The sequence below is a fragment of the Ursus arctos genome, unplaced genomic scaffold, assembly GCF_023065955.2.
Source record: "Ursus arctos isolate Adak ecotype North America unplaced genomic scaffold, UrsArc2.0 scaffold_25, whole genome shotgun sequence".
Classification (NCBI taxonomy): Eukaryota; Metazoa; Chordata; class Mammalia; order Carnivora; family Ursidae; genus Ursus; species Ursus arctos.
This window is the reverse complement of record NW_026622930.1, coordinates 39,006,182-39,025,688: the sequence shown is the minus strand read 5'-3', so window position 1 is coordinate 39,025,688 and position 19,507 is coordinate 39,006,182. Positions and strand designations below refer to the sequence as shown.

Here is a 19,507-nt window from a genome sequence, read left to right as displayed (position 1 = left end):
ACTATACAAATACTGTGCTTACTATAATCGAAGAAATATTAGAAATACTTGAAAATTACAGCAAGGAATTAGAAACAGTAAAGAATGACAAAGCAGACTTGAAAATTACCAATTAAAAAAATGCAATAAAAAAATTAAGAGCGGAAATAAGGCCATTCTGCCCAGAATACAGCAGAGGGCGACAAAAGGGAGAAAACACAGCAGAGAGGATAAAATACATAGAGGAAATGTATGTTAGTACAAATAATTGTACGCACACAATGTACATAAAGACATATAATCAGAGTCTCAGAAGAAGAGGAAAAAGAATGAACTATGTGAACAGATAATGACTAAGAATTTTATAGAACTTAGAACAGGGGAAAAAGAGATGGTGGAGGAGTGGGGGGACCCTTTTTCAGCTGGTCCCCTAAATTGAGCTGGATATCTACCAGACCATCCTGAACACACATGAAATCAGCCTGAGATGCAGGAAGATGCATCTGGATCTCTACAAACGAACATCTCCAGCGCTGAGTACTGAGGTACGAAGCGGGGAGCCGTGAATCTGCGTGCAGATATCGGAACATAAACGAAAGGGGGAGGGAGCGGCCGCGCTCGGGCGCCGGGAAGCAGTAGCCACCTGCACTGGGGAGCAGGCCGGACTCCCGGATCAGTAGCCCCGGGGAAACCAGACTGAAACTGGGAGCTCGGGAGCGCATACTCAAACCAGACTGAAAACCAGAGCTATGGAGCAAGAGCGAACCACACTGAAACAGGGAGCTCGGGAGCGCACGGGAACCAGGGGTGGCTGGTGGTGTTAGAAGCACAAAGGGCAGAGATGAGACAGCGCTGGAAGTGAGGGCTGGGACACTGGCTGTGGGGTGCACAACCCGGACGCTGCGGGGTTTTTAGCAGCACTAACAAAAACAGAGTTAAAGTGGCCAGGAGAGCTCAGTGGAGAGCAGACTGCGACCTCTCTGTTATGAAACAGAGGCTAGGATACGGCCACTGCTGCTCTCTCAGAAGAGTCACAGAAAACCTCCAGGGAAAGCCGCCAGAGAACAAAAGCTCGGAAATACCGGTTCGCATTGGGCCCATCCCCATCCCCCCTCGCAGGGGACACGGAGACTCTACCCAAACAGGGTTGCCTGAGTATCGGTGTGGCAGGCCCCTCCCCCAGAAGGCAGGCTGAAAAATCAAGAAGCCCACATCCCTAAGGTTCCTATAAAACAAGTGCACACTGCCTGGGTCCTGGTCAATAATCTGGGCTCTGGGCATCCCCACAACCTCTCCTCATTAGAATGATGATGAGGAGGAACCCCCCAAAAGGAAAGAAACAGAGACTGTGGCCTCTGCCACAGAACTAACAGATATGGATATAACCAAATTGTCAGAAATGGAGTTCAGAGTAACAATGGTCAAGATGATATGTAGGCTTGAAAAAAATATTAACGAAAATATTAATGAGAATATAGATCTCTAAGGGTGGAAATAAGAGTGAATCTGGCAGAAATTAAGAATGTTATGAATCAAATGCAGTCTAAGCTGGATGCTCTGACAGCCACGGTAAAGGAGAGAGAATGAATTCATGAGTTGGAAGATGAGATGATAGAAAAGAAGGAAAAAGAGGGAACATGGCTTAAAAAAACTCCAATTTCATGAAATAAGAATATGGGAGGTTACTGACTCAATGAAACATTCCAATGTCAGAATCATCAGCATCCCTGAGGGGGTGGAGAAAGAGAGAGGTCTAGAAGAGATATTTGAACAAACTCTAGCTGAGAACTTTCCTAATCTGGCAAAGGAAACAAGCATTCATGTCCAAGAGGCAGAGAGGACCCCTTCCAAGATCAATGAGAACAGACCTATACCATGTCACATAATAGTACAATTCACAAATCTTAGATCCAAGGAAAAAATCTTGAAAGTGGACAGGGGGAAGAGAATCCTCACGTACAGAGGAAGGAACATCAGAATAACGTCAGACCTGTCTACACAGACCTGGCAAGCCAGAAAAAGCTGGCAAGACATATTCAGAGTTCTAACTGAGAAGAACATGCAGCCAAGGATCCTTTATCCAGCAAGGCTGTCATTCAGGATTGATGGAGAGACAAGGAGCTCCCAAGACCGGCAGAAACTGAAAGAATATGTGACCATCAAGCCAGCCCTACAAGAAATATTAAGGGGGGGGGTTCTATAAAAGTAAAAAGACCCCAAGAGTGATACAGAACAGAATTTACAATCTGTAGAAACAAAGACTTCACAGGCAGCATGAAATCATTAAAATCATCTCTCTCAATAATCACTTTCAATGTGAGTGGCCTAAATGCTCCCATAAAACACCACAGGGTTGCAGATTGGATAAAAAGACATGACCCATCCATTTGCGGTCTATAAAAGACTCATCTTGAACCTAAAGATACATCAAGACTGAAAGTGAAGGGATGGAGAACCATTTTTCATGCCAGTGGACCTCAAAAGAAAGGTGGGGTAGCAATTCTCATATCAGACAGATTAGATTTTAAGCTAAAGACTGTAGTTAGAGATACAGAAGGACACTATATTATTCTTAAAAGGTGTATCCAACAAGAGGATCTAACGATTATAAATATCTATGCCCCCAACAGGGGAGCAGCTAGCCAACTCTTAACCAGAATAAATAGACATATAGATAATAATATGTTAATAGCAGGGGACCTCAACACTCCGCTCTCAGCAATAGACAGATCATCTAAGCAGATAATCAATAAAAAAAATGAGCTTTGAATGATATACTGGACCAGATGGACCTCACATATATACAGAACACTACACTCCAGAACAACAGAATACTCATTCTTTTCAAATGCACATGGAACTTTCTCCAGAATAGACCATATACTGGGTCACAAAACAAGTCTCAACCAATACCAAAAGGCTGAGATTATTCCCTGCATATTCTCAGACCACAATGCTTTGAAACTGGAACTCAATCACAAGGAACAATTTGGAAGAAACTCAAACACTTGGAAACTAAGAACCATCCTGCTTAAGAATGATTGGGTAAACCAGGGAATTAAAGAAGAACTTAAGCGATTTATGGAAACCAATGAGAATGAAAACACAACGGTCCAAAACCTATGGGACACTGCAAAGGCAGTCCTAAGGGGAAAATACATAGCCATCCAAGCCTCACTCAAAAGAACAGAAAAATCTAAAATGCAGTCCTTATATTCTCACCTTAAGAAGCTGGAGTTGGAACAGAAGAACAGGCCTAACCCATGCACGAGAAGGCAGTTGATCAAGATTAGAGCAGAGATCAATGAATTAGAAACCAGGAGCACAGCAGAGCAGATCAACAGAACTAGAAGCTGGTTCTTAGAAAGAATAAATAAGATAGGTAAGCCACTGGCCAGACTTATTCAAAAGAATAGAGAAAGGACCCAAATTAATAAAATTATGAGTGAAAGGGGAGAGATCACGACGAACACCAAGGAAATAGAAACAATCATTAGAAACTATTATCAACAGCTTTATGCCAATAAATTAAATAACCTGGAAGAAATGGATACCTTCCTGGAAACCTATAAACTACCAAGACGGAAACAGGAAGAAATTGATTATTTAAACAGACCGATTAATCATGAAGAGGTTGAAGCAGTGATCAAAAACCTTCCAAAAAAACAAGAGTCCAGGGCCTGACGGATTTCCCGGGGAATTCTACCAGACATTCAAAGAAGAAATAATACCTATTCTCCTGAAGCTGTTCCAAAAAATAGAAACAGAAGGAAAACTACCAAACTCATTGTATGAGGCCAGTATTACCTTGATCCCAAAACCAGACAAAGACCCCATCAAAAAGGAGAATTACAGACTGATATCCCCGATGAATATGGATGCCAAAATTCTCAACAAGATCCTAGCTAATAAGATCCAACAGTACATTAAAAGGATTATCCATCATGACCAAGTAGAATTCATCCCTGGGATGCAAGGGTGGTTCAACATTTGCAAATCGATCAGTGTGATAGATCATATCAATAAGAAAAGAGTCAAGAAGCGCCTGGGTGGCACAGCGGTTAAGCTCAGGGCGTGATCCCAGCGTTACGGGATCGAGCCCCACGTCAGGCTCCTCCACTATGAGCCTGCTTCTTCCTCTCCCACTCCCTCTGCTTGTGTTCCCTCTCTCACTGGCTGTCTCTATCTCTGTCAAATAAATAAATAAAATCTAAAAAAAAAAAAAAAAGAAAAGAGTCAAGAACCATATGATCCTCTCAATTGATGCAGAAAAAGCATTTGGCCGATGTCGTAGAGGTTGCTGCCTATGTTCTCCTCTAGGATTTTGATGGATTCCTGTCTCACATTGAGGTCTTTCATCCATTTGGAGTTTATCTTTGTGTATGGTGTGAGAGAGTGGTCAAGTTTCATTCTTTTGCATGTAGCTGTCCAATTTTCCCAGCACCATTTATTGAAGAGACTGTCTTTTTTCCACCGGATGTTTTTTCCTGCTTTATCAAAGATTAGTTGCCCAAAGAGCTGAGGGTCCATTTCTGGGTTCTCTATTCTGTTCCATTGGTCTATGTGTCTGTTTTTGTGCCAGTACCATGCTGTCTTTGTGATCACAGCTTTGTAGTACAGCTCGAAATCCGGCATTATGATGCCCCCAGCTTTGTTTTTCCTTTTCAACAGTTCCTTGGAGATTCGGGGCCTTTTCTGGTTCCATACAAATTTAAGGACTACTTGTTTCAGTTCTTTGAAAAATGTCCTCGGTATTTTGATCGGGATAGCATCGAAAGTGTAGATTGCTCTAGGTAGCATGGACATTTTAACTATGTTAATTCTTCCGATCCATGAGCATGGAATATTTTTCCATCTTTTTATGTCTTCCTCAATGTCTTTCAAGAGTGATTTATCGTTTCTAGAATATAGGTCCTTTACGTCTCTGGTTAAGTTAATTCCAAGGTAACGTATGGTTTTTGGTGCTATTGTAAATGGGATGGATTCCCTAATTTCTCTTTCTTCAGTCTCATTATTCGTGTATAGAAATGTAACTGATTTCTGAGCATTGATTTTGTATCCCAGCACATTACTGAATTGCTCTATAACTTCTAATAGTTTGGGAGTGGCTTCTTTTGGGTTTTCCATATAGAGTATCATGTCATCTGCGAAGAGAGACAGTTTGACTTCTTCCTTGCCGATTTGGATACCTTTTATCCCTTTTTGTTGTCTGATTGCTGTTGCAAGGACTTCTAGTACTATGTTGAATAATAGTGGCGAGAGTGGGCATCCTTGTCGTGTTCCTGATCTTAAGGGAAAGGCTTCCAGCTTTTCCCCATTGAGAGTAATATTTGCTGTAGGCTTTTCATAGATGGCTTTTATGAGATTGAGAAATGTACCCTCTATTCCTACAATCTGAAGGGTTTTAATCAGGAAAGGATGCTGTATTTTGTCAAATGCTTATTTTGCATCAATTGAGAGGATCATATGGTTCCTGAGACTTTTCTTGTTGATATGATGTATCACGCTGATCGATTTGCAAATGTTGAACCACGCATGCATCCCAGGGATGAATCCCACTTGGTCATGATGGATAATCCTTTTAATGTACTGTTGGATTTTATTAGCCAGGATCTTGTTGAGGATTTTGGAGAACATAGGCAGCAACCTCTACGACATCGGCCAAAGCAACCTTTTTCATGACACATCTCCAAAGGCAAGAGAAACAAAAGATAAAATGAACTTATGGGACTTCATCAAGATAAAAAGCTTCTGCACAGCCAAGGAAACAGTCAAAAAAACTAAGAGGCAGCCCACAGAATGGGAGAATATATTTGCAAATGACACTATGGATAAAAGACTGGTATCTAAGATCTACAAAGAACTTCTCAAACTCAATACACAAGAAACAAACAAATCAAAAAATGGGCAGAATATATGAACAGACACTTTTCCAATGAAGACATACAAATGGTAACAGACACATGAAAAAGTGTTCAAAATCATTAGCCATCAGGGAAATTCAAATCAAAACCACACTGAGATACCACCTTACGCCAGTTAGAATGGCAAAAATAGACAAGGCAAGAAACAACAATTGTTGGAGAGGATGTGGAGAAAGGGGATCCCTCCTACAGTGTTGGTGGGAATGCAAGTTGGTACAGTCACTCTGGAAAACAGTGTGGAGGTCCCTTAAAAAGTTAAAAATTGAGATACCCTATGACCCAGCCATTGCACTACTGGGTGTTTACCCCAAAGATACAGACGTAGTGAAGAGAAGGGCCATATGCACTCCAATATTCATAGCAGCATTGTCCACAATAGCTAAATCGTGGAAGGAGCCGAGATGCCCTTCAACAGATGACTGGATTAAGAAGTTATGGTCCATATATACAATGGAATATTACTCAGCTATCAGAAAGAACGAGTTTTCAACATTTGCTGCAATATGGACGGCACTGGAGGAGATAATGCTAAGTAAAATAAGTCAAGCAGAGAAAGACAAATATCATATGATTTCACTCATCTATGGAACATAAGAACTAGGATGATCGGTAGGGGAAGAAAGGGATAAAGAAAGGGTGGTAATCAGAAGGGGGAATGAAATATGAGAGACTATGGACTATGAGAAACAAACTGAGGGCCTCAGAGGGGAGGGGGGTGGGGGAATGGGATAGACCGGTGATGGGTAGTAAGGAGGGCATGTATTGCATGGTGCACCGGGTGTTATACGCAACTAATGAATCATGGAACTTTACATCGGAGACCGGGGATGTACTGTATGGTGACTAACATAATAAAAAATCATTTAAAAAAAAAAAAGAAAAAGCATTTGACAAAATACAGCATCCTTTCCTGATTAAAACCCTTCAGAGTGTAGAGATAGAGGGTAAGTTCCTCAATTTCATAAAAACCATCTATGAAAAGCCTACAGCGAATATCATTCTCAATGGGGAATAGCTGAAAGCCTTTCCCTTAAGATCAGGAACACGACAAGGATGCCCACTCTCGCCATTATTGTTCAACATAGGACTAGAAGTACTTGCAACAGCAAATAGACAGCAAAAAAGAATAAAAGGTATTCAAATTGGCAAAGAAGTCAAACTCTCTTCACAGATGACATGATACTTTATATGGAAAACCCAAAAGACTCCACCCCCAAATTACTAGAACTCATAGAACAATTCGGTAATGTGGCAGGATACAAAATCAATGCTCAGAAATCAGTTGCATTTCTGTACACGAACAATGAGACCGAAGAAAGAGAAATTAGGGAATTGATTCCATTTACAATAGCATCAAAAATCATAAAATATCTCGGAATAAACTTAACCAGAGAGGTAAAGGATCTATACTCTAGAAACTACAGAACACTGATGAAAGACACTGAAGACGACACAAAAAGATGGAAAAACATTCCATGCTCATGGATTGGAAAATTAAACATAGTTAAAATGTCTATTGTACCGAGCAATCTACACTTTCAACGCCATCCCAATCAAAATACCAATGACATTTTTCAAAGAACTGCAACAAACAATCCTAAAATTTGTGTGGAACCAGAAAAGACCCCGAATCGCCAAGGAAATGTTGAAAAAGAAAAACAAAGCTGGGGGCATCACGTTACCTGATTTCAAGCTATACTACAAAGCTGTGATTACCAAGACAGCATGGTACTGTCACAAAAACGGACACATAGACCAATGGAACAGAACAGAGACTCCAGAAATGGACCCTCGGCTCTATGGTCAACTAATCTTTGACAAAGCAGGAAGAAACGTCCTGTGGAAAAAAAGTCTCTTCGATAAATGGTGCTGGGAAAATTGGACAGCTACATGCAAAAGAATGAAACTTGACCACTCTCTCACACCATACAAAAAGATAAACTCCAAATGGATGAAAGACCTCGATGCGAGACAGAAATCTGTCAAAATCCTAGAGGAGAACATAGGCTATAACCTCTTCGACATCAGCCACAGCAACTTCTTTCATGACACATCTCCAAAGGCAAGAGAAACAAAAGAAAAAATGAACTTTTGGGCTTCATCAAGATAAAAAGTTTCTGCACAGCAAAGGAAACAGTCATCAAAACAAAGAGGCAACCCACAGAATGGGAGAAGATATTTGCAAATGAAACTACAGATAAAAGGCTGGTATCCAAGATCTATAAAGAACTTCTCAAACTCAATACACAAGAAACAAACAAATCAAATCAAAAAAAGGGAAGATATGAACAGACACTTTTCCAATGAAGACATACAAATGGCTAACAGACACATGAAAAAATGTTCAACATCATTAGCCATCAGGGAAATTCAAATCAAAACCACACTGAGATACCACCTTACGCCAGTTAGAATGGCAAAAATAGACAAGGCAAGAAACAACAAATGTTGGAGAGGATGTGGAGAAAGGGGATCCCTCTTACACTGTTGGTGGGAATGCAAGTTGGTACAGCCACTTTGGAAAACAGTGTGGAGGTCCCTTAAAAAGTTAAAAATAGAGCTACCCTATGACCCAGCAATTGCACTACTGGGTATTTACCCCAAAGATACACACGTAGTGAAGAGAAGGGCCATATGCACTCCAATGTTCATAGCAGCATTGTCCACAATAGCTAAACTGTGGAAGGAGCTGAGATGCTCTTCAACAGATGAATGGATAAAGAAGATGTGGTCCATATATACAATGGAATATTACTCAGCCATCAGAAAGAACGATTACCCAACATTTGCAGCAACATGGACGGGACTGGAGGAGATTATGCTAGGTGAAATAAGTCAAGCAGAGAAAGACAATTATATGGTTTCACTCATTTATGGAACATAAGGAATAGCAGGGAGATCGGTAGGAGAAAGAAGGGATGAATGAAGGGGGAGTAAACAGAAGGGGGAATGAATCACAAGAGACTATGGACTCTGGGAAACAAACTGAGGGTTTCAGAGGGGAGGGGGATGGGGGATTGGGCTAGGCTGGTATTAAGGAGGGCACGTATTTCATGAAGCACTGGGTGTTATACACAAACAATGAAACGTGGAACACTACATCAAAAGCTAATGATGTACTGTATGGTGACTAACAACACAAAAAATTTTTTAAAAAGAATTTTGCAGAACTTATAAAATATAGCAATTCATGAATTTAAGAAGCCCAATGAATCCCACACAGGAGAAATAAAAAAGAAAACATGGACATATCATAGTGAAACTGAACAACGAAGTCAAAGGGAACAAAGAAGACCTAAGGTAAATGAGGTACACTATGTTCATGGAATGGAAGCCTCGATATTGTAAGAATGTAACATTCTCCCCAAACTGATCTATAGATATAACACAACCCCAATCAAAATGCAAAAGGGTTCTTCGGCAGAACTTGACAGAATGATAGAAATTCAAAGGGCCAAGAATAGAAGCAATCTTGAAAAACAAGGATTTATACTACTAACGCTAGAGGCTTATGTTAAAGCTGCTAATAAAGAAAGTCTGGTTTGGTTTGGTTTTGTTTAAGATTTTATTTATTTATTTGACAGACAGAGCCAGAGAGCACAAGCAGGGGGAGCGGTAGGAGAGGGAGAAGTAGGCTCCCCGCCCATCTGCGTCACCCAGGCGCCCCAAGAAAGTCTGGTTTGAATGTTGAGAGGCAAGTCCCAAGAACATAATAGAGAGTCCACAGGTCTACACACGTATTTATGATGCATTTATGATCTACGCTTGATTTATGACAAACATGCCATTACACTATAGCAACAGGCAAAGACGGACTTTTCATTAAATGATGCTAATTAATGGACAATCTTATGGAAAAATATGAATCTTGACCACCGCCTCACAGCGTACACACACACATTCCAGATGGCTTGTAGTCCTAAGTGTGAAAGGTCAAACAATAAAGCCTCTAGGAGATCATGAAAGAAGAGTACCTTCATGACATAGGACATAAAAAACAAAAATGAAAAGATTGATAAACTGGACTTCATTACAATTAATAAATTACATCCATCAAAAGATAGATATGTACATAGACTGTACATTTAGTGTATGAACTCTTCTGTATGTGTAGTATTTTATAATAAAAAATTAAAGTTAGAATTTCATGTCCTCACTGAACTTGCCTCTTACACCTCATGAGAATTAGGATTGGCTGCCACCAAGAGTCCAGTGGAAATACTAAATGGGTCAGAGCCCCGATGCCTTTGAAGCAGTCACTGACTTGTACTCGTGGAATTTGGCTGAGGGCTATGGATTAAGGGAAAACCCCTCTGCATTTGCCCCTGTAAGCAAGTAAGCCATGCCAGGGTAGGGGTCCCGGGTTTTCCAGCCAGTTGGGGGGCTACCAACTACAGAGCTATCATCTGAAGCCTCCTAGCAGCTCCTCCAATAGGAAACAGATAAAAAGGAAAAAAATCCTTTGCCCAGAGAATGAAAGACAACTTTAAAAACCGACCAACCAACCTACCTTGTCTAGTTTCTGTCTTTCAGTATTTTCACAACTAAAAGAATCAGAGTAGGTCTAACCTGGAGAAAAGCCATCCCTAATGCTATTAACTCATAACCAAAATGGAAAGAATTTAATTGGCTCAAATCATTCTTCTGGAAGAGATCTGCCTATAATGTTTTATATTCTATTTGTCACACAATAACATATTATGAGCTGTTACTTATTTAGCCAAGACCCTTTTGTTGGACTTTAATTGTATCTTCTCCCTAATTTTTCAACTATCATAATGAATGCTTTACTGACTACCTTGTGGATAAATTTTGGTTTACACCCACGATTAGGTACTATGATATTTCTTTTAACCTAAGATTTAAAGTGTCCAGAGATTTCTCACAGGGGCTAAATCTGACTCAAATATTTCATGACGTTATTAAGTGTAATATGGGTTGCTTGACTTTACAGGTACCCCACAACAGCAAAGAGGTTCCATTTTTCTAAAAAAAATAATTCACATGAAAAATATACATTGGTCTGGATATTTCTAATAGAAAATAACCACAACCACATGACAAGTTACCAAACAAATGATTCATCTTCGCATAGACAACATCTGCTCTTTCATATATTTAAAATACTTTGGGAGAGGATAAAAATCTTTAAATCAATTACTATGAATGATCATGATTATTATTAACTCATGAAAAATCTACTTTGGGAAAATTTCACATTTCTCAAATATATTTAAAATATTAGAAGTGAATTATAATCTAAAAGTCATAATTTCCATCCTCCTACCTGCTTTATCTTCTGCAAGAATTCACCTTTTTCAATACCAGATGAATCTTCCAGTTTTTCTTTTGTAGTTACAAAAAATTGTCTATGATCAAAGAAAGCCAAACAGATTCATATTAGGGCATGTTTTCCAGCAAAGCCACATTTATTTATGACACCAGAAACTTCCAGTCCCCATCTTCCTGTGCAACTTTATTGATATGTTCATTAAAATAAGCAAAAAATTTTAGTCTTTTGATGAATTAATACTTCCTGTATTTATTAAGAAGCAATTATCAAACCCTTGTATTCTGCAGGTATTATACGTACTAGAGATATAGGGCAGGCAAAGTCCCTACCCTCATGGAAATTACACTCTGAAGTAATCAGAATATAAATTATCAAAATAATAATAATAATAATAATAATAATAAATTTCAGGTAGTGCTAAGTGCTTTAAAGAACACAAAATAGGGTAAAGGACAGAGAAATCTGAGAGCGAGGATGCTACGTCAGACAGGTGGTAAGGGAAGGCCTCTCCAGATGACTTGTGAAGGACGTGAATGATGAGAAGGGGCCAGACAGGTGAAGATCTGAAGAAAGGCGTTGTCAGGTAGAAGGTACAGCTAATGATAATATTCTGGGGCAGGAACAAGTTTTGTATATTTGATGAGGAGAGGATTATGAGAAGGCTGGAGAGGTAGATGGAAATTAGATCATGTAGGGGCTTGAGGACAAAGCGGAAGTTCAGAGAGAACCAGGGGAGGGTTTTTCTTAAGCAGAGGAGAGACATGAACTGATTGACATCTTGTCGAGATGACTCTGGCTACTTGGTAGAGAAGGACAACAGTACCGGAAGACAGACCATGCAGAAGGCTACGGCAACAGTCCAGAAGAGGGAATGGTGGCTCAGACTAACGTTATAGTGGCAGAGGTAGTAAGAAACAGTTGAATTCAGGATATATTCGGAAGATAAAGGCAACAAGACATACCTTGGGATTTGGCTGGCGTTTGAGTAGGGTTAGGGCTAAGTTAGTTGGTTAGTTGGGTGAGGGTTAGGTAGTAAGGAAAACAGGAATGGTGGATGACTCCCAGGCCTTCAGCTGGAGCAACTAGGTAAATGGCAAGATGGAAGATGGAGGGAAAAGCTGTTTCAATGAGGTGGGCAATTAAGAGTTCTGTGTAGGACATGTTAAATTTGAGATATCTAACAGATATTCTCCAAATGGAGAGGTCAAATAAGCTGTTGAGTCTATGCATTTGCTACTCAGTGCTGGATATATATATAAATTTGGGAGTCACTGGGATACAGAGGTATATAAAGCCATAAGACTGGATGAAATCATGTGTGGAAGATGAGAATAGAGAAGGGCCAAGAACTCCAAGAGAAGGGCCAAGAACTCCAAAACTCAGAGTCAGAAAGTAGCATTAGAAGAAATAAAGGGTTCTAAGAAGGAGCAGTGTGGTGAGTGACATAAGAAAATACGACGTTTGGGAGGCCACGTGAAGAAAGTATTTCAGGAAGGTGGAAGCGTGGGGCACCTGGGTGGCTCAGCGGTTCATCATCAGCCTTCAGCTCAGGTCATGATCCCGGGGTCCTGGGATGGAGCCCCATATCAGGCTCCCTGCTCAGCGGGGAGTCTCCTTCTCCCTCTCCCTCTGTACTTTCTCTTTCACTTTAAAATAAATAAATAAAATCTTAAAAAGATTAAAAAAAAAGGTGAAAGTGGGCTACATTCCATTAGGAATTCAAGAACTTTAAGGAAGAGACTAGATCATTAAAGTTTGGCAGGATGGAAGTCATTGGCGATCTGACAATTCTGAAGTCATCTCAAGCCTTTTAAAAAAGCGTGTCTGTTTTTCAGGGCCTCCCGCACTGCAAGAGCAAGTATACACTCCGGGTCATAGACTGCGTGTCATTTATATACAATACTGAGCTTCCTCCTTGCAACAGCAATCAGACGACAAAAAGGGATCAAAGGTATTCAAATTGGCAAAGAAGAAGTCAAAATGTCTCTCTTCGCAGATGACATGACACTCTATATGGAAAACCCAAAAGAAGCCACTCCCAAACTATTAGAAGTTATAGAGCAATTCAGTAACGTGGCAGGATACAAAATCAATGCTCAGAAATCAGTTGCATTTCTATACACGAATAATGAGAACGAAGAAAGAGAAATTAGGGAATCCATCCCATTTACAATAGCACCAAAAACCATACGTTACCTTGGAATTAACTTAACCTGAGACGTAAAGGACCTATATTCTAGAAACGATAAATCACTCTTGAAAGACATTGAGGAAGACATAAAAAGATGGAAAGATATTCCATGCTCATGGATCGGAAGAATTAACATAGTTAAAATGTCCATGCTACCCAGAGCAATCTACACTTTCAATGCTATCCCCATCAAAATACCAAGGACATTTTTCAAAGAACTGGAACAAACAGTCCTTAAATTTATATGGAAACAGAAAAGGCCCCGAATCTCCAAGGAACTGTTGAAAAGGAAAAACAAAGCTGGGGGCATCACAATGCCGGATTTCGAGCTGTACTACAAAGCTGTGATCACAAAGACAGCATGGTACTGGCACAAAAACAGGCACACAGACCAATGGAACAGAATAGAGAGCCCAGAAATGGACCCTCGGCTCTTTGGGCAACTAATATTTGATAAAGCAGGAAAAAACATCCGGTGGGAAAAAGACCGTCTCTTCAATAAATGGTGCTGGGAAAATTGGACAGCTACATGCAAGAGAATGAAACTTGACCACTATCTCACACCATACACAAAAATAAACTCCAAATGGATGAAAGACCTCGATGTGAGACAGGAATCCATCAAAATTCTAGAGGAGAACATAGGCAGCAACCTCTACGACATCGGCCAAAGCAACCTTTTTCATGACACATCCCCAAAGGCAAGAGAAACAAAAGATAAAATGAATTTATGGGACTTCATCAAGATTAAAAGTTTCTGCACAGCCAAGGAAACAGTCAGAAAAACTAAGAGGCAGCCCACGGAATGGGAGAATATATTTGCAAATGACACTACAGATAAAGGACTGGTATCCAAGATCTACAAAGAACTTCTCAAACTCAATACACGAGAAACAAATAAACAAATCAAAAAATGGGCAGAAGATATGAACAGACACTTTTCCAATGAAGACATACAAATGGCTAACAGACACATGAAAAAATGTTCAAAATCATTAGCCATCAAGGAAATTCAAATCAAAACCACACTGAGATACCACCTTACGCCAGTTAGAATGGCAAAAATAGACAAGGCAAGAAACAACAATTGTTGGAGAGGATGTGGAGAAAGGGGATCCCTCCTACACTGTTGGTGGGAATGCAAGTTGGTACAGCCACTCTGGAAAACAGTGTGGAGGTCCCTTAAAAAGTTAAAAATTGAGCTACCCTATGATCCAGCCATTGCACTACTGGGTATTTACCCCAAAGATACAGACGTAGTGAAGAGAAGGGCCATATGCACCCCAATGTTCATAGCAGCAATGTCCACAATAGCTAAATCGTGGAAGGAGCCGAGATGCCCTTCAACAGATGACTGGATTAAGAAGTTGTGGTCCATATATACAATGGAATATTACTCAGCTATCAGAAAGAACGAGTTCTCAACATTTGCTGCAACATGGATGGCACTGGAGGAGATTATTCTAAGTGAAATAAGTCAAGCAGAGAAAGACAACTATCATATGATTTCTCTCATCTATGGAACTTAAGAACTAGGATGATCGGTAGGGGAAGAAAGGGATAAAGAAAGGGGGGTAATCAGAAGGGGGAATGAAACATGAGAGACTATGGACTATGAGAAACAAACTGAGGGCCTCAGAGGGGAGGGGGGTGGGGGAATGGGATAGACCGGTGATGGGTAGTAAGGAGGGCACGTATTGCATGGTGCACTGGGTGTTATACACAACTAATGAATCATCGAGCCTTACATCGGAAACCGGGGATGTACTGTATGGTGACTAACATAATATAATAAAAAATCATTAAAAAAAAAAAAAAGAAGTTGTAAAGGCAAAAAAAAAAAAAAAAAAAAAAAAACAATACTGAGCTTCCAATCTCCCACTGCGGCTGTGCGGAAAACCAGCTGAATGGCAAAGAGAGACCACACCCATTTAGAAAGGGAGGCACTGGATTCGCCTTTATTGTGTGAGTGATGAACAAGGTTTAGACTCTCGATGCCTCCTGTGGATTGCGGAGCATCTGGGGTACTCCCAACTGTCCACATACAGACAGTTGAGTGACTTTTGTTTCTCCTCAATATGTGGACCTCAAAAAAAGTGACAAGCTTGCAAATTAAAGATTTCATGGGGGGGAAATTAAAGCTCATAGATTAATAGGAAGATGAATTTGTGCAAATAATTAGTTTAGTTTCTTGCATAATTTACTCTTAAAGAATCTTATAGACTATTATAAAACAGCACTGTTTGACTCTTCAAATCTACCAACCAAGATTTAGGTGCCTTTTCCCACCTCCATAGATACAGAAAATGAACTGAAGGAGAAAATAAAAAGAATGTAAGAGTTTTCTTTTAATTTGCTTGGTACTAAAGAGGAAAAAGTACAGTTTTATTAATAACGAGGAGGGTAACCTAAAACTTCAATCACCAAATTAATCAAGTGTACTTTTCCTCAGGGAGATTCCATATGAATGAAAACTCTTGAAAAGCTGGGACTGAAAAAAAAAATGATGTGCCATTAAAAATAAATCAGTGAGGGGTGGCTGGGTGGCTCGGTCAGTTGAGTGTCTGCCTTTGGCTCACATCAGCATCAGGTCATGAGTCCTGGGATCCAGCCCCACATCAGGCTCCCTGCTCAGCGGGAGTCTGTTTCTCCCTCTCCCTCTGCTGCTCCCCCTGCTCGTGCGCGCGCTCTCTCTCTCAAATAAAATCTTTTAAAAAATAGATGAATCCCCATTTCTTTCTTGAATATATTTAAAACAAATTACCGAACATGAAGACTGTTTATAAATAAAACTTCATCAGTGTAGCAAGGTTTTCAATAACTCCTAGAAATAACTTAAGAGCTAATCTGTATCTTCCTCCATGATTATCTGCTAGTTTTTCTTTAAAATATTTATGAACTGAAACTATTAAATCACTTTCAAAGAGATTTTTTTTTGTTCTGAGTTTTAATTGTAGTATTACTTGAGCTTTTATACTTATTCACCTGGCACTGAGTACAAAGATTATTGCTTATCTTCTGGCCAGATGTTAGGAGAATAGCACTGTATTGTGCTATTGCTTTTTTAGAAAATATAATTTTAATTACATTTGATCCTATGTAGGAATAAGCCATATTATAACAAGATTCCACTTGTGAAGTTACTCGCCTTTTGGGGAATCTACTCAAGTCCAAAATTTGTCTTTTAAACTGTGAGCAGAACCTGGGGGTAGGCGTGGAAGCCATATGGGTGCTAGTAAGACCCCACCTTCCTTGTCAGAGCTGGGCCAAACACCTCCTGATGAGAAATCTGGGAATTCTGGAAGAAGTCTGTGGGTCAATCTCCAAAGATAGATGGATCTGCAACAGGTAAACTCAGAGGGTTTGGAGGGGCCATGCTTAGCCATGGGCTCACCAAGGACAGAACGTTGTATGCAGATAAAGACAGAATGAAACACGAACCCCACAAGGAAGCAGAGACTGTTTGCCTTGGGGTGGGTAGATCTCCTCAAGTTTATGGTTCCTGTTCTGTGGGTAAAAGTTTTTGCCCTGAAACTTCCTTGTATTTTCTAAGTTCTGTAAGTTCCCCTTGACTAAGAACAACAACTGTCATAGCAAAGGCAGGTGAGCCTTATAGGAGGTCCCACGAATGCCTTCCCCTGGGGGCATATTTGTCTGTAGGGAATCAGGAACTGAAATGAGAATAATTCATTCCAAAGAGTCCCTCCCTTTTCCTAAAGTGACTGTATCATTCTCAATTTTTTTGTCTTGATCATCTGAAAGACTGGTTGATTTCCAAATGAAGAGGTGGTTTTATAAAGCTATCACAAATTTTAATAAATTAAGAGAATATAGTTTTCATCTAATAGTAAAGATCTTTTTTTTTTTTTTTTAATGAAAGAAACATCTAGAAATGCTTCAGTAAAAATCAGGTATCAAACTTACATTTTATCCTCCAGTACCTTACAGGAGTTCTTCGTTTCTTCGAGATCTTGTTCCCAATGTCTTATTGATTCTTGTAGTCGTGCTATCTCTAAATTGTGATCACTAAGAACCTATTGAAAATTCAATAAAATGGCATTCAATTGTCACCAAATGATTCACGACAGTGTTTGATTCACTAAACATTCATGTATTACCCACTAAACTTTTACCTTGGGGGGTATCCTTTAGCTAAAATAAAAAACAATCATTAAAATGGTTTCTTCATAAAACAAACCTAGGCAGAAATAATCCTGAAATCATCGGGAAAAAGACCCGACATTTTGGAGCGAGCACAACGAAATACGGAAGCAAGAATGTGAAAACTATAAAAACTTTCAAGATATGAATTCATTTCGACTACCTTTAAAAAAAAACTAAACAAATCTATGTTTTCATAATCATCTTCAAAATATTCTAGGATATTAGAATGAGGATTACAAAAAAAGTAAAAACAAATTACTTTGAGAAATATGCTTATATTGAAGAGAATTTTTCTTAATATTTAATCAGTATTTCAGAAATGCAACACTTGGGTACTGTGATAAAATGTCAGCATGACTTAAAAGAATGAATATGAACGGAGAAAATTCATATTGGAAGTTAGCTTTGCAATGCAGTTTTGGAATAAAGAAAAGGGAAGGCAAGGGGCACCTGGGTGAGTCAGTCATTTAAGCGTCTGACTCTTGATCTCAGCTCAGGTCTTGATCTCAGGGTTGTGAGTTCAAGCCCTGTGTTGGGCTCCACACACAGCCTGGAGCCTACTTTAAAAAAAGTAAGAAGAAAAGGGGAGGCAAACATTTATAGAGCCTTGGGTCTGCATTTCAGCTGTAGGGGAGGATGGAGGGGAGAGTGAGCTGATCAGCCTTGAAGACCACAGACAGATTGTGTAATGCCATCTAGCCCTACACATCAGTGTGGACTCAGAGAAACACCTGTGGGGGGCACAGAGTGGCTCCCATTCTTACCAGGTGAGACAGGTGGCCGAAAGCTCCCCCGGGTATTTCTTGCCTCCACTTCTGGGTCATAACTAGTTTCAGAGTCAACAAGGGTCTGAAATCCTAGAACTGCCATCGACGTGAGCACAGTGTCTAAAAGATTAGGGGCTGTATGCTGAAGGCCTGTCAGGCCCCACCTCGGGCATCCCTTGCCCTCAGTCCTTCCTGCCCTGGACGTGTTGGCCACCTTGAGAATCACACACCATTATCCTTTTCTGGCAACGTCACCTCAGCTTGACCGGGCTGCAGGGTCGTCGAACCACAAGCAGCCCACAAGGATTAACCTGAGATTCCTTGCTGTCTCAGTCCACAGCCAAACTGTGTTTTCTGATCTCAGGTGGTAACAACCCTAACCACCACCTTGACTAAATATAAAACACTCAGCTAAAAGCCTTACTGGCATGACCTTGCTTGAGTTCCAGCCCTTTGAAGCAGGCAATGTTATTACCCCATCTTATAGGTGAAGAAACCTCAGCTTGGTAGAGTTAAAAATGTGAACCCCAGGTTTCTGAGACGCTCCGTTTGTGATTTAAACGCTATTCACCGCTGGTAAGGTGGGGTCGGCGTGGGCACGTTAGCTCGTGGGAGGCTGAGAGGACACTGGAGGTGAGTTTATCCCTGTCACCTTCCAGCCTTGCATAACGGTCTTAGAGATCTTTGGAGAACAGGTAAAGGAATATATTACTGTATCCTCCCAAGCTGGGTGGGTGGAGTACCTTATGGTTTATGAGGCCCAAACCAGAGATAGAACTTGGGCCTGCAGATAAAGTCTAACCGATATAACCCCTACGTTCTCCTTTGAGACTCGCCTCACTCATGCTTCCCTACTATACAGATATTTAAGAAACAGGGATCTTTTTAAAGGCACATACTGGGGAGAACTTTTGATTCCACTAATGTTCTATAATTGGACATCACAATAGACACACTGTAACTAGGACAATCAGAACCACCCTCTAAAAAGTATAATGGAATTAACTGAGTATTCTGATAAAAAGTGTGATGTTTCTGGTAAGAAATGTGAGGACTGTTGCCCCATATAGTTTTACATATAATTCTCAATACAGACGAAATACACCAGAGACTCATTAGTTCGACTCATTGTGATAGAGGATTGGTAGGCGTTTCTGTCTTAATTCATACAGAAGTGATTCTACCATTA

The 19,507-nt window shown here is 40.2% G+C and overlaps 1 protein-coding gene across 1 annotated transcript in view; it reads right to left on the bottom strand.

Moving 5' to 3' along the window:
• Nucleotides 1-19,507, bottom strand: part of CCDC175 (coiled-coil domain containing 175) — a 73,468-nt gene that overhangs the window by 40,409 nt on the left and 13,552 nt on the right. Inside the window, exons 7-8 of the mRNA XM_057318558.1 lie at nucleotides 17,312-17,421; nucleotides 11,191-11,272 (exon numbers count right to left, since the gene is read on the bottom strand). Coding sequence (XP_057174541.1) covers nucleotides 11,191-11,272; nucleotides 17,312-17,421 — 192 coding nt within the window. The remainder of the gene's footprint in view (nucleotides 1-11,190; nucleotides 11,273-17,311; nucleotides 17,422-19,507) is intronic.